The sequence below is a fragment of the Chamaea fasciata genome, unplaced genomic scaffold, assembly GCF_029207755.1.
Source record: "Chamaea fasciata isolate MVZ Bird 193981 ecotype frontalis unplaced genomic scaffold, bChaFas1.0.hap1 SCAF_5, whole genome shotgun sequence".
Classification (NCBI taxonomy): domain Eukaryota; kingdom Metazoa; phylum Chordata; class Aves; order Passeriformes; family Sylviidae; genus Chamaea; species Chamaea fasciata.
In genome coordinates this window covers 24743824-24760551 of record NW_027094090.1, presented here as the reverse complement: position 1 = coordinate 24760551, position 16728 = coordinate 24743824, and the positions used below count along the sequence as shown (strand labels likewise).

The window sequence follows — 16728 nt, the reverse complement described above, 5'->3', positions numbered from 1 at the left end:
TTTAGGAGTACCTTTCTAAACATGAGAAGGACTCTCAAGGACTGAAGAAGGTTTTGCTCACCCATGGAAAAGGTCTCCTTTTGACCTTAGTTGAAGAGCAAAGTCAGCCCACCACAAGATATAAATCCAGACCCAACTGTGCTTCACTTACTCCAGTCCTCATGGAAAACTTCATAAAATCAAAATAAAACCTTTTCAGTTGTGTTTAAATGTAATACATATTAAGCCAAAACCTGGGCTCACTGAAGTTAGGAAAAGTGGATCTGATGGAGCATTTGATTGATGTCAGATGTACTTCAGCAGAGCTGTGACCAGTTAGTACTGCATAATAATTTACTTCAGTGAAGAGATGGCTGACACTTAAATGACAGCAAGATGGAAACAGAACTGGCTTTGAATTAAAAGAAAAATTGGGAGTAATAATAAGGAAGTTTTATTGCTTGAGTCAGGACAAAGATATCTGAGAGGTAGCTGCTGTGGGGGGTTTTGAATCACTGTTCAGGAATCTCCCACAGCAAAGAGAAAACTGGATGTAGTCTTCAGGCAGAGTTTATTTGGTCAGTTAGTCATTAGCAGCCCCAGTGGGGTATCCTCAAAGCAGAGGTGTGCTCAGATGAGGAGACATGTGCTGCTTACTTCATTTGCAAACATAGTCTTGTAGTGTGCATATTTACCATGGATTGAATGGGATTTTTTAAGTGAGGGAGACGAGTTGATTTTAGCCTTGACAATCTCAACTATACATTTCAGTTGTCATAGATCAAGATCTGACCAGCTTTTTTTGTCCTTTTTGCATCTCTTACATGCTAAACAGTTATAAGCCAGATTACCTGACTTTAATCATTATAGACTGACATGATAAAACAACTCGTAAAATATAAAACACCTCTAAAAATGAAATCCAAATTCAGCTCTGTAAAGATCTTATGTCTTTGTTTTTTCTACAGGTAAGTTCAGTTGAAGGCCTAAAATACTTGGACCTTACAGGAAAAGAGAAACCACAGACAGGCTTTTGCCACCATGTTCTCAGAAAGTGTCATAAAGCAAGACAAACTGGTCACAATTCTTGTTAAATGAAAGGCATAAACAGTTGAAAAACATGAAAGGAAAACAGAAGATCACTAAAACAAAAAATAAAGTGAGGGTAAAATAAACATGTGGTGATGCTTCTATATTACCATTACACACATGATTGATGAGTAAAATTAGGTTATGCTTATATTGTAATGGAAGAAAATAATTGCTGCCTTCTATCAGGAAACCGCAAAGGCACTTATTGATCTGTCATCTTAAGGCTGTGTCTAAGAATATTTAATAAAATAAACAGAGACAAATAACTCTTTTGAGGCTCTGTAACTGCAATATCCCACATCATTTGGCATAAAATTTTGGCAGGTTTAAAAATAACACCACATATCTCTGATTAAAATGGGTTGTTGTAAATTACTTAGATAATCTCACCGCATGGAGATGTTTTTATATTGTGAGTATAATATGACTGAATATTTTCCCTAAAAGATAGGCACCAGAATCCATTAGGTTAGTTCAGTCATTTGTTCCTCTGGAAATGCTATATCAGATGGCATAAAGCACTCTGCCTGGGCACAGAATCTGTTCCCATTTGTATGCAAGCAGTTAAACTGCATGGGAGGGACACAGGTATGAGTGTGTAGGGGTGAGGTATGAGCATGGGTGTGGGTCTGGGTAAGGTTATCTCAGGCTGAACCAGGTTTAGCAAACACTTGGCTACAGAGGTAAGGGCTGTTCCATCTCCGGGACTGGCCACGTGGCCACCCTCATGAGGGAGTTCCTGAGAAAAAGACAAGGAAAAGCTTAGGGAGTTTTTGTGGAAAGTACCACACAACCCCTAGTGGTACATACCTTTGAAGACTGTTCTGAGCCTCAGGAGCTATGGAGTTTGGGGGTTAAGCTCTTAGACACCAATGGCTGCAAAAACTACAGTTCTCCTTCACTTGGTGTCCAGCTGGGGACCTGTCTTTCCTTGCTTCCCAGTGCTGCCACTTGGCATTTTATCATCTTCTTGATGAAAGCTGGATTTCTCTGTGAAAAAGTAGTATCCATTAAACTACCATTTTCTGCAAAGGGCACAGCTTTATCAGCCAGAGTTACTAATAATGTTCAATTTCCAGACTTTTTAATCAAATTCTTCCACTGAATGCAGGGTTCCCTATTGGTTATTACTGTGGAAAAGTGACTCTGCTGCTTTTCTCTGGAATTGCACAGAAATCATTTCAGGCAGAAAGTAATTTTTATTTTGTTAAAATGGAAATCTGTTGGTGTGGTTTTTATGTCTCGGTTTCTGAAGGCTCTTAAATAAAGACTAGAACTGGACAGTTTATAATTTTCTTATCCTATGTAGCCTTGCAAATTAGAAAAATTTTACAGTCCCACAAAAAGAGATGTCCAAAATGTATACTAGTAGTTATATAATACTAAGGATACTCCCTGAAGATGTATAGTATTCAGATCTGAGCTTCTTCTCCTAGGTTCAGACCAAATTCTAAGACTCCTTAATCCCAGATTAAGTTCACGTCAAGTCTGCTGATTACTATTCTGCAATGGGACCATCTCAGCCCTTTCTGAAGGATCTGCTTGGATTTCTTTAGGCACAATTCCAAGTTCCAAAGAAAGAGAAGCTGATTAGGCAGTGCACTGTGTGCAGATCTAAGTCCTGGATTCATCCCACCTGGCCTTGGTAGGTGGTTGACATATCTAAGCAAGCAATGAATTTTCCTCGTGTTCTGCTGCCAAACAATGGAGAGACACATAATCCTGACAAAGCAGACATCTTCCTTTCAGCTCACTCAGCACCCACCTTACCTCAGCAGTTTTCTACTTACTCTACTTATTCTGACTCAGGACCACATCTGGCCATCATTATAGCTCACTAAAGCAACAGTAGGTAATTATTATACAGGAGAGAGCTCTGTTACTCAAGCTTTCTAGGTGGCATGTGGGTTTCTGATCTCAGACAGCTTTTGCATCAGAGTGGAATTACTCCTCATTTCCAAACATACAAGTAAAACCAGAATCAAATCCCACAGTAAATTAAAAAAAGAGTAATAATGCTGAGGAGAAGATCCGTAGCATAAATGGCTCAGAAAGCAAGTCTAAGTCATATGAAATTATTATTTGCACTGTCTACAGGGTGTGTGAAAACAAAGAAATGCTAGAGAAGTGATCTTGCGGGAAGTGATTATGGCAGCTTAATTTTCTTAAGGCAGATGTCACCTGCTTTTATACACAGCCTGTGGAAATTAGGGCAGATTGCATTATTTTCTTCTAGTTTCTTGACCTCCTTCTGTCCCACATGTTGTGCACCACTGTTTTGGCTAGACAAGCAGTTGTTGTGCAATGTTTTGTTGGAATAAGAGTCTCCAGACTCAGCATTATCTTTGGATAACCGGTCTAGATAGAATTCCCAGCTTTTCTATTTTACCACAGCTTCCATGTTTAACAAGGACTTCCATGAAAAATGCGCCTAATAGACACTACAAATGTAGAGCAAAACTGCTTTCATCAGCACAATATCCCCAATGCACTACTTTATTTCTTAAAAATGTGTAATTAGTCAACACCTCTTCTTTGATAATCTGTATACTGAGTTAAATGCTAAATTAATATAAAGGAAATCAGCAAAATACAAAGATTACTTAGGTCCATTTTGTCTGCTGAATCAATAGGATTTACTTAGTGCTAATGCACTAACCAGATTATGAGAACTAATGCAGTACTGTTCAATGACAAAAGCAAATAACTCTTTGAATGATCTTGACAAAAGAACATGAAATCATCTTAATTTGTATTAACTAATTACATTTAACATGGATGTTTTTCTACCTATTACTTTAAGTGGAGCATCAGTACAGTGACTTCCTTCCCCCATCTCATTTTAGGAGTAAATCAAAGCAACAAGTATTGAGTTACTGAAATGGTACTATGTAAAATTTTAACCGATGGAGTTCTTTTAAAAATTTTATTCTCAGAAAGGGACATGCTTTCTCTGTATTCCATGTAAAAATCTTTGAATTGCTTTCAAATATATAAGGAGTATTGGGAGGAGGAGGAAGGAAGAAGAGAGTAACAATTCTTTGTTTAAAAAAAAAGAGGAAGAAACTCTTCTGCCTTTTAGAGTGAAGCATCATTGCCTCAGCAGAACTTCTTAGAGACCTCAGTCCCCTGTCCCAGACATGTTCTGTCCTGCAAGAACACTGGACTGAGTTCACCGCACCCACACACCCTCAAGGTATTGTTCACCAGTCAAGAAGAAACCAGAAGCACTGTGGCTCTACTTCTATGGGAACTGTTTAGCACATGAATTGGCTTTCACTGGCAAAATTGAGCCCTTCAATATGATTCATTTTTCCCTTCCTTAGGATTACACGAGTCATCATTACCATGACGATGAACAAGTCACCCTCATCCTCAGACAACTACCTGGCCTCACTGAATTATTTGAGCCAGAATTACATTCTTGTATTTTCAGTGGAGAGGAGCAGTGATCAAATGCCCTTCTCACTTGAGGAGAAATAATGCAGACTACCCAGAAAATTAAGGTGTATCAAGAAGAGCAAGGGTATATTGGCTAAAAATACATGGAAATATTTAGAGCAGAAAAAATGATAAGGTTCTTCTGTGTTCCTTATGGTTACTCTTCCTACTCAGAGTCTGCTGTACATGTAAATTCTTCACCATTGTGTGTTTGAATCCAGTAGGATCCACTCTGGAAACTAGTTTGATTATTCATCTTAATTCACTGACTTCTACAAGAGAAAAGGAACTTGTATACTCTCTTAGGTTTTAATGGTCTTGGTAACCAATTTGTTATGTAAAATCACTGATTCATTCAGAAACTCTACAGTAGTTTCTTTGGGAAAAGATTTTTGCCATTTGCTGACATCTGGAGCCAGGTCATTTATCAATAGCTTATTTCTCCCTACTCTGTGTTATGCCATGGATCTTAAGGGTCTTTTCCAACCTAAGGGATTCTTTGATTTTATGAAAGGAGAAATGCTGTTGGCTCTTGTAGGTGACCACTTCTCTTGAGAAAGAATCCTAGAGTTCATAGCAGAAAAAAAATTTCATACTTAGAATTTTGATTCTTGACAGCCAACAGGTTAAAAGTCATATAAACAAACCCACAGGAAATAAAACAGATGCATATTCCTACTTTCATTTGAACTTTACATCACAACTGCAGTATTTTATGATTGACACTCGGAAATATCACCTAGTTACTTTCAGACCATTTCTCCAATTTGTCAAATTAAATTTTAATTTTAATTATGTCCTTCAAGTGGCTCACAAGACAGTACAAAATGTTCTGCAGTGATTAAGTAATTGATTTCCAGTTTCTTCAAGACATTAAACATAATATCAAGATATTATACAAAATTTCACTTTCTATATGAGCACTGCACTTAACTAAAAGCAGATTTTGACCAGCTCTAGAAGAGCAAGCCTGGAGGAGTGTTTCTCCAATTTGCAATCACTGCAAATTAGAAAAAAGCTCACAAAAATATATTTGGATTTTTTTTTTTCCCTGGGTATAGTATTCAGACAAGAGACTAAACTTTTGGATCATTTTTCTGACACCGACCTAACTGGGTATTTTTCTGAAATTTTCATTAGTTTCTATAAGAATTCCTTCCCTGCTTTGCACTTTTGGTTTCAAATGTGCAACTCCGTCTGAAATATGTTTTTTTTATGCTCACTGAATAGGACATATAAACAATCAGTTAGCTGCAAAACAGTGACAGCTCCTGATAGCTCAGCTCAGGAGTGTCCAGAGACTTTTTTGGCATGTTTGTCTTCTGTGGACCAAATCAAGGATAAATTCCAAAACCACAACTTCCCGTATGAACAAATAAGATAACATTAATTATTTTCTAGCCTTCTGGACACAGCTGTAAGGCAGGGCTTGCTCACACCTCAGTGTATTCTAGCAGCACACCTGTGCCAGCTTAACAGTAACAAAGCCTTGTCTGTGAATCGCAGGCACAATTGGCACCTCTTGTCCTACAAGAGAAGCAATATAACTGAACCCAGGCACTTACCCGTGCTCTAATCGTCCATTTCAATAGTTGTGTGATTTCTCAGTGGAACTTGGCATAACATCCAGAGTGCATCATCTGACATCAGTTATTTTTCCACATTGACAGCCAAATGGATAGTTATGTGTATACTGGGAGGGAGGGAGAGAGAGAGAGAGAGAGAGAGAGAAAGAGAACCAGGCTTAAAAGTGTTGATTTAAAGCAGCATCTTTGACAAAGTTTTCCCTGTTATCAATCTTCCTTTAGTTTTCTAAGTAGCCTTTAATCTCTGCATTTCTACTCAAAGATCAAAGCCTTGCTATTTTTTGAACAGCCAACCCTACATTATGGTTAATCCATGAAGCACCAGATTTTGTAAGAACCATATGTGTAACAATCTGCAGGTTCTTCAGCAGATAGACAAAATTATGGCATCTTTGAGGAAGGCTGAGCTGACTTTGTGGCTGAGCTGACTTTGGAGAATCTAAGAAAGGTGTCAGGGCAAGCAGGAAAATTTAGCCACTTCTTCCAAAGAGCTCGAGCAGGGTTTCATGAGGCAGCATGTTAGGATGTTTGAATTGTGCTGAAATGACTATGTAGGAGGAAGTACTTTAAGCTTAGCACAGAAACATCTCTCTCCAAAGTCTTTGCTTATGGAAAAAAAAGCTGTTACAGGAAAGAGCAAAAATCCCATGTTGGGGGAGGGTAAAATCAGAAATCTGCCTTATTTCAAAAAGCATGAAAACTGTATATCTTTCTGCACTTGAACTGTTCATACTCATTGTATGAGTAATCTGCACAGATGTTTCAGAAATACTTTTAGACTGGGTAGGATATGAGTGCAAAATAATACAGCTTTTACTTGTTTGGTGGCCAAAACAAAGAAAAGCTAAACTTGCCCATTCATGATTTAACCTAGTCAAACACGTGGTTAAAAAATACTTAAAGTGTGTTCAGAGTTCCTAGTTCAAAGTATTAGTTCAGTTCCTGCTGAACAAAACACACTATGTATTAACAGGTAATAAGAAAACTGATACAGTAAAACCTTTCACTTGTGGATAACCAAACTGTTAAGTCACTTCTGTACCAGATCTAATTTAGCAGCCCTTTTTCTGTATCATTAAGACACTGCACAGAGATTTCAACAGCTTATTTGGTCTGATGTAGGCTTTCACCTAAATAATACAGTAAATTGATAGGGCACCTTCAGAAAAGCTGGCACCAGTGCTGACTGCAACTCTGAGGGACCACAGAAAATCTCATCTGCCAGTGCTATTGCTTGGCTCAGCTTTGAAACATCACAATTCAACAGCAAAGGGCTGAGCTACTAGGTTTAACATTTTGTTGATGGTATTTTCAATGCCTTGGGTTTCAGTCCAGAATTCACCAGAGTTAGGCCAACAAGAATTCTTTCTTTTTCATACTCTGAGGAAAGACATCTGAATCTAGAAAAGAAGACAATAAAATTTTAGTCCTACATGCTCTTTAAGGGTATGATGCAGATCTTTTTGACTTAGTAAAAAGACTCTTGACTGTCTGGGAAAGGTTTCATTCAAGCTTCTTAAAAGATTTTTTAAAACATGTTTGTGACAAAAAACAAATCAATAAAAAGAATAGGAGAAATTAAGCTCACTGCTGATTTCAACAGAGGAAACCACCATAAGATCCTTTATAATCTTCTTAAATGTTTATTCATAAAGTGTGTCACAGTGGTAACATGCTACATGTCTTCCAAATTTAAACTGGTTAAAGATCCTTTAAGGGATTCCTGGTTATTATCTTTATACAATGTCCCCATAACAGATGATGTACTATCAATAATGATGAAATTATCAGTTAATGTATTACTATTGAATTGTTTGGAGGTTTTATTTTTCTTCAGCGATAACTTAAAGTGTATTGTTCAAGACTTTTTCCAATGAAAATTAAAACCATGCAATCTCTATTCCCAAAATGAAAGAGCAAATCCTGCAAATGCTGCTGTTATTTTTTGTACATTCAAGACCTATAGAGATCAGATGAAATAGTGCATGAACCATAGATGATCAATACAATAATCTGAGTAATTAAAAATCTGTCTTCCCCATAGTTTAGTTTAAACATCCAATCAGAAACCTGTTTTTCCTAACTTATCTCCCTTTTCTTTCTCTGGCTTCTTCTCCACTTTAGTGTCTTATCTCTGAAAAAGGTGGTGAAAATAGAGGCAGGAGAATATTGGAAATTGTTATTTTAATGTAAAAAATCACATTGCTGTTAGAGAATCTCTTTCTAGGAATCTGTTTTAGAAGTAGGTGTGTCACTGAGCAGGCTCTGCAGTACATGAATTCTCAGACTGTTGGAGAAAAAGCATTAAGGAAGTCACTATGAGAAAGGATACCTTGATATATGTGCTTATACACCTATCATCTAGTTAAATAAAGACCCTATGTCTTATTCCTGCAGTCGGGATTTTGAAACTTAATAGAAACATTCCCATAACATTAAGAAGTTTTTGCCTTCTGCACAGAACATTGTAACTCATGAAGCAATTAAGTTTGAAACATCTTAAAACACTTTTGGTCAAATGCATTTGTGCAAAATGACTTCATTCTGACAAAGATCTAGTGCTGCTCATAAAGAAAGTACTCATCTGTACTTCATTTCCAAACAGGCTTTTTCAAGGAACGCTTCATACTGCAGAGCACAGGATGATGAATATCGCTTAGAAGTTACCACTCCTCTACAGAGGGTTGACTTGTTCATGGGCCAGTTCAACAGCGTCCTGTTAACTTCAATATCCATCTTCACCAAAGGGAACCTTACCATTGCTAACCTGGGAACTGCAGAGGGCCGCTTCATGCAGGTAAATATTACCATATTACTACAAGAACTTCAAAATAAAAAAACATACTGGAGTTTAGCAGGATGGTGAAAAGGGAGAAGCATTATTACTCCAGCTTAGAAGGGCATTACAAAATTGAAATTACCAAATAAAATACAGCTTCTGGAATATAAATGAAGTGTCAAGTATAGCATTGAGTATTTTAAGTGTTTACCTGGAGTCTGTGGCTTGGAACAATGGTTGGGGAGCAAATTTTGCCGTGATCTCCAGCTGTCTTAGTTCACAGAACAATTTTGGTCCATACAAACAAGAGTACTTTCAAACAAGGCTAAACTGAAAACTCTGTCTTGGTTAGACATCAAATATACCTCAACCCCAGCTGGGGCAGAAAGATCTAAAACAGTGACTGATTATTCAAACGGCTTCAAAAAATACACTTTGTATGGTCATTTACTCTAGAGGATCAGATTAAATCTATTCAATGTAAAATGCCAAGACAGTTTATAATGCAGAAGCAGGAGCCTTAGCATTCTATATACTGATCCACTCCTCTGGCACCAAATTCCTTGCTAGTGTACCCACAGCCTATGACTCACAGCTGTAGAATTGAGATTAGTTCCTTCTCCACCTACTTTCAAGTTTCTCTAAATGTGTATTAGATTTTCAGGCTCTTGCTCACTCCTATCTCGCACTGTTCTTTTGGATTACAGTTCTTCCTGTCCTAAATAAAAAAGTGATAAATCACCCTCCTGAGTAGTCTGGTTCCCTCCACTAAGTACATAACTAATCTAGATAGGTAGATTATACTACATGACTTCTTTGTAGGTGACTAGTGAAATAAATATAACACATAGAAGTGGCAGTCTTTTAAAATCTTGGCAGTCAAAATCAAACATCAGAAGACAAAGACAAAATACTTTGAGTTTACCCATCTTGTTTCAAGCACTATCATCCTGTAATAACTTCCTCGGAAAGCTTGGCTTCTCCAGCTGCCACAGAGTCCAGCCTGGATGTGCATCTCAGCCTTGATCTTTCTTGCACCCAAGGACCTTTGTTATTTCAATTTTCCAATACTATTTGTTCTCTAGAAAACTTCCTGAATGATTGACAGTCTTCTGGCCTTCTTATTCTGTAGGCTATAGAGAGTGATCAAAGTTAATAAGAAGACCATCAGCTGCTGTGCCATTCCAGTTTTCCCATAAGCTTCCATTAGAAAATACTTGGGCACATAGAGCCTTTAATGGAATTAAGCCTTTCCTTTCTTCTCTCCCTTCCCCTCATTTTCTTGCCATATGCAGTGCATAGTGCCTTATATATTGTCCTCAGTATATGCACCCTGTCTGGAAAAAGGGAATCCTCTCCCTCCCATCTTCAGCACAGACTGGACACAGAACCAGCTGCATAATGCAAATTCTGCAGTGCTTCTGCAGGAAAGGAGTTCAAAGTAATGTGACGCAAAGGACAGATGAAAACGTAGTGAAAATCATGTTTCTCTTTCCCCTCCCCCCCAAAAAATTAACAAAACTTTCAATGACAACCCTGCTAGTTTTATCTTAACTTCCCATGATGACCTTGGTAAATTTAAGCTGCAGTTTGTCTTCTGTGCAGGAAAGGCAAATGCTAAGAGCTCCACACTGAGCATGGGCCCAAACTGCTCTCTGTTCTTGAAAGCAGATACTGATTCACACAGCGAAATGAGCAATTTGTTTAACCTTTCTGAAGTAATTTCCTTATCTACAAAATACAATTAATAACAACTACTCTCTTACTCCCAGCATTACTTCTGGGCTGTCACAAAGCTTTTAGGAAGGTTTGGTAGAAAGCACAAGGGAGCATTATTTTTATTTATAATGTTCTTTAAATTATTCATTCAAATCCTGCAGCACACACTTCATTCAGATGTTTGCCCAACTCAAGGAACAATTAAATATTTCCAGAATACATTTCCCATTCCAGGTTCAGTTACAGATCAAAAGGAAAGGCTATTGTGTAAACTGCACATGGCCATTAGCAGAAATATTCTCATCATTGAATCAGACTGGCTTCAGCTACAGGGGGAAGTCAGCATTGGGCTCATATTGTACTAAATAGGAGCTCTTTCTTTGAGGATTGGGTGCAATTGGCAGGAGAATAAGCATACTGACTGCCTTTAATGATACTACCTCTAAATAAAAGGTTAGTATTTGTTTTGTCTTTAAATGATTTTGGAAGGGATACCAGATCTGTAGGATACAGCAGACGCAGATTTTTGCAGAATTTAGTGTTCTCTCACTTTTTTTTTTTTCTCTAATAGTAATCTAGGAAGTGCTTTCAAACATGTTCATTAGGAAATGCCCAACTAAGGCAGATTTGTAGTGTTTCTATGGAAATATAGCTATTAACTGCAATAAGATTTAGATCATTAAAAATTAAGCTATTATATGACCATTACTGAAATAAAATGGGTAAAAAAATCAGGATAAACTAACAATGGCTTAATTCATCAAAAAGATATCCCCAAAGACTTCCACACATTTTTAGCAAAGAAATGTAATGGGGTTTTTTTGTTTCATTCACAAATCTCTTGGAACATGTCGTAAAGAATCCTCAGCTCTTCACTTATTATGCATCTCACTTTTGTACAGTCATTTGCACTGATATTTTTAGGTCTTTGTACTAGCAAATATTGAATTTTCCTGTGCAATCTCCATGTAACTTGTAGCTATTCAAAGCTGACTTCAGACACAGGCATACTTCAGAGAAAATTAGTTACAAAATTCTACCTACAGGTTCAGGGAACCTGTTTTAAAACTGGTTGCATTGTGTTAGTATTTTGAGAACATATTATCATGCCAACTATTTAAAAACAAAACAAAACAACTCATGTATAACTTTCTGTATTTAGAAAATCAGCTCAGCCCTTCAAGTGCACCCAGTTCATTTTGTATCTTCTTTGAAATACCAAACCTTACTATATTTAGACAATTTAGTTTCTGACATAAATTTCAGTACTAGCAGACATTCATGAGATTAAAAAAAGTAGTAGTACAGTATCTGTATTTGACAACAGGACTCTAAAGTGTCCAGATATGCAGCAGTTTGGTGGAAACAATGAACATTTGAAGCACCTTTTTGCTGTAGTAATTTGGGGTTTCCTATGGTTGTTATGAAACATTTGGGGGGTGGGAAGGGGCACGGGGGGACCTCTTTAAGACTTATTGATCTTGTTATCTAAATTGAATTGAAGCTCCAAGCCTGTGCAGTGGAAGCCAGTAGGTGCAGCAGCAAGCTATTGAACCTGAGAGAAATTTATTTGAAAGTGTTTCTCATATACCCCCAGTATACTTGCTTATACTTGATCAGCAGCCAGCCACTTGATTCTGTCTTTTTTTTTTTCTTTCCTCTTTCTTGTCATCTTTCCATCTCCTTTTACTTTTCTTCTGCTCATCACTTTCTACCTTCCTACATTCCCCTTGTCTCCAACTCTATTTCTATTTCCGTTTTTCTTTCTTTACCTCATGGCTGTAGCACAGCACTGCTGCAAAATTCACCAGATTTAACATTTAACCAGATTTAACATCATCTTCTGTAGGTGATGGCTATCAGATTCTGGGGTTTTGATGTATTTAGGGATGTATCACAATAAACAGTTCCTAACTTTACCAGTGATTCCCCCGAAGCTGATAGAATTACCCATCAGAATTGTTAATGACCGTAGTCAGAACATAGCCCACATATTACTTATTTTAGAAAAGCTTTCTAAAGAAACTGTAATAATCAGAATGCAAAAGCAGGTATGTTGTATCCAACCAAGGAATACTTACCTGTTGTTTTCTGCTTTTAGTTTGATAAAATAGAGTTATTCACTTGCACAGCTTTGGAAAGCACTAATACTGGAAAGTAAATATAGCCTCCTTCACTAAATGTTTAATTTTTTTCAGCCAAAATCTGGAACTAAAATAAAATCAATCTGGATGGTCCAACTACAGAAGATGCATGTGTTCTTCTAAGGAGGATAATTAGGGCCATGAGGTGAATTCCAGATCTCTCCTGAAAAGTACTGCAGCCCATTCACATACTGAGCATGTTTTGGCTGCCTCAGAAATGTCAAATCTGTATTTGGCCATGAATAGATTGGAGTTTGCAGTTTACTAAATATTGTGGAGTTTCTGTTACAAAACAGACCAGTAATAATTTTTCTAAGACAGCTGACATGCATGAGACAGAAAAGAAAAATGGTTTTACTTCCTTCCTAAGCTGGAGCCTGACAACAAACTTTTTTTTTTCCCTTCTCTTTTTTTTTTTTTTTTTCTGCTGAGAAGTTGCAGCTGTTTCAGCCTTTCTTGTTGTGTGCTTGTTTTCAGACTGTGAGTGGGAACACAGACTGTAACTACAGCTGTTGGGTGCAAAGTGAATCAGGTATTTCACAGTGGTTATTTGGTTAGAAAACAGCACCCAGTCACACTGCAATAGCTGAGGAATCAGATTTTTCAGCTGGTGTAAAACAGCCTTATTCTGCTCAAGCCAAGCTGTGCTGAGAATACAACTCACAAATGGAAAATACACTTACATTACCAGCCAGTATTTTGGGAAATTACAGTTTGTCAAAAAAAACCCCACTCCATGATATATTGAGATAAAATATTTCTTTTCTTTTCTTTTTTTTTTTTTTTTTTGTGCTTTGTGTCAAGGCGTTTTGGGTTTTTTCTGCCTGAAGTTGGCATTATTTCAGAGAGTGTTTTTAGAGTGATGATGAAATGAGTTCTTCAGGAAGGGGAAATCTTTGTGTTAGCTCTGGGAAGTGTGGGATATGGGAACATCTAACAAGATTTATTCTTAAAAGCTCCCATTTGGTCCGGCCTTAACAATGAACAAGAGATCAATGCCCTTGACATAGCAGAGGCTGGATTTCAGCCTAAGATTATGTTTGGAAGCAGAATAGTGCATGTGCCCCCTATACCTGAAGCTGGCCTTAACAACTTAGCACCCCAGCCAAAGGACCACAGCTGCTTTTTGGTGACCTTCTTGAGGACGAAGGACTAGAGAAGTTTTCACTGTATGTTTTACAGCCACAATGGGCAACCACTCTCTGTAGATGCAATTTTGGCAGCAGGGCCAGCTCATCCTTCTGACTTTGCCAATGAAACTCAGTGCACAGTGGGGCAGCAGTAGTGCAGAGTGAGGGACCCCACCACAGGCCCTCTCATCTCCATGGTTCAGTGGGAGATCCATCCTGCTGCTTCTGGGGGTGAGGAAAGGGTCTTCCCATGGGCATACATAGACTCTGAGGTGCCATCAGCCACATGCTGGCTGCAGTCCTGTCCCATCTGGCTGAAAATGAGCCAGCTCTAGCTGAAAAGCCAAGCATTAGCAAAACATGATAATGCATTGTCATGTCTGAACAGATTCTGGGCAGAAAATGGCTTTGGGCACAAAAACCAAAGTGTGATGGTACAGATAGGCCTTGCTGGAGTACATCAGGCACATCAGGCAACAGGCCGCTCAGCCTCCCAGGGTGCTCTCTGCACTTGTTAGACGTGCAGCAGTACAGATTAATGTAAGCCTTATCCTAGAGAACCATTATATCCCAGTATTTTTAACCAGACTTTTTGCTAAGAAAGGTTATGTGGGGTTATAACAAAGGTTCAAGGAGCAGTGTTCTGGCAGGGGCTGAGATGGATAAGGGAGAGGTATAAGGCAAGTAAAAGCACACAGTCGTACCTTTCTCAGTATCCTTCAGCTTCTGGCACTTAGTGACCCAGAGATACTCTGAGCTGTAAATTGCACCCATATTTGGCCCTTAATAGTCATTTATGGACTCCTTTCTCATCAGTTTTGCTTACTGTTTTCTAAATTTATTTTTGTTTTCTCCTCTGTAGTATGCCGTGACAATGACTTTCATAATTTCATTCTGGTTTGAATGATAAAGAACTTTTGGGGGTTTCCTTAACCTGCTGCCTAATCATTTCTTTTGTTGCCATTCTGTCTGATCAGGAATAGGAATGGGACACTCACAAATCAATGGTTTGGGAAATTCTCACACACTGAGCACAAATCTGTTGTCTTTCAGATCCAAGTAGACTTGATAATCACACTCATTTGCCAGGAATACTTATGATTGAAAACAAACACCACAACCAAACTTTAACACACATCTCATTTCCCCAAAAAGAGAGAACTTAGCATGTGTTGTAGCTGCTTTCATAGACTGCATGCCAGGGAACATAATGCATGACACAGAAATCAGTGAAAAAAACATCACATCTGCTTTTTATTTGTAACTGCATTCAAGGATTGAGAAAATTTGTCTGAGATTTCAGCAAGAGAGCCAAGTCTTCAACAGTGCTCTCCTCTTGCAAACAGCAAAGGAGCAAGACCTCACCACTCCAGGAATCAAGACTCAGAGCCATGGTGCCTGCTCAGCAAAATGAGTTGACACAGAGCAAAGAAACACAGGTTTTTGCATCTTTCACTGTGCTCAGTCAAATCCAGTTTATGCTGCAGTGTACTAGTAGCCATATGTACCTTTGAATTTATCAAACTTCTCTTGATCCAGTTCCTGTCCCTCTACACAGATGTAGTTGTGATAAAACCCACCCGTGCAAATGGCAAGCCATATTTGAAGCAAGTGCAGGAAGGTCAAGAAATATATGAGCATGGACTTTAAACCCTACAGAGCCTGGAGGAGGAAAGAGTGATGAGATGCCCATGGAGTCATTGCAAAGGTTGTCTTCAGTGCCCACTGCTGTCCTGTCTCAGTGGCCCCGCAATTCATCTGGCTTTTCAATAGTGGCGGTCTGACCTATTTAAGGCTAAATGCAAACTGTGCACACAAGCATTTGTAGGAATGCGAATAGCTGCAATCCTTCCATCTTTCATTTTGAAGCCAACAAAAAACTGTGGCAAATTCTTGATAAGTAGCATATTCATATCAGTAGCTCAACTTTTGACATTTATGATAGCAATTCTTTCTGGGGTAAAGAATGTATCTTGATTCTCCCAGGGAAAAAAAGGCATCAAAAACTCCATAATGTAAAATCCATATAGCCAAATTAAAATTAACACCTGGTACCGAGTAACTGGTTTGAGAGCACACATGTTTTAATATTCAGTTTGAGTAGAAAAGCTTACACTCTTCAGAAGAGATCCGTTATATTCTTCATGGATTAGAATGATATACAGCATTTAGAGAGCTACATATGTGCCCTTTGCAAGGCTATGCTGCATATCCCAGGGCATTTGAGGCATTGCACAATAAAGTTAACCCCGAGCCTATCTCTGCTGGATAATGGCATACACCTGCCAGACATCTAGGGAAAAAAATAACAATATGATACTTAGATTGGATTCCTTTCAGAAGGCCTCTCATTTTTGCAGAAGATATTTCAACATGTAGACAGTAACATTTGTAATTCAATCCTGCTGACTAGCAGAACTGAGCATCAGAATGATTTTTAAAATAAGCTGTTGCATGCCGGTTTTCAACTTAAGTCATTACAGTCTTAATTTGCCATATTATGCAGACAAACCTAGACTCAAGTCTTCATATTTAACATTAATACTAGCTGATGGCTAGTATTAATATTAATATATTAACACTAATATTAATAAATAATATTTAATAATTTTAGTGTTCATGGACCTAAGTGATTGCTGACTTCCAATATAAAGAATACATTAATATATTCATTAATTAAGTAATTGTTGGCTGTTGTCTCCTTGGAAGTACTTCATGGAAGTAGTCTGAGCTCTGCTGGAACAAAATTGTTTGTTTTTCCCTAAATAGAGAGATGTAAATATTGTCTTTGTCATAGTTACTGATATTGAACATGATTTTCAAAAGATATGAGAAGAGCCACATGGATTTAAATGAAG

At 37.9% G+C, this 16728-nt stretch overlaps 1 protein-coding gene across 1 annotated transcript in view; it reads left to right on the top strand.

Annotated features, from left to right (window-relative positions):
* MET (MET proto-oncogene, receptor tyrosine kinase) overlaps positions 1-16728 on the top strand; it is a 90474-nt gene that overhangs the window by 23983 nt on the left and 49763 nt on the right. The window contains exon 3 of the mRNA XM_066183051.1: positions 8704-8895. Coding sequence (XP_066039148.1) covers positions 8704-8895 — 192 coding nt within the window. The remainder of the gene's footprint in view (positions 1-8703; positions 8896-16728) is intronic.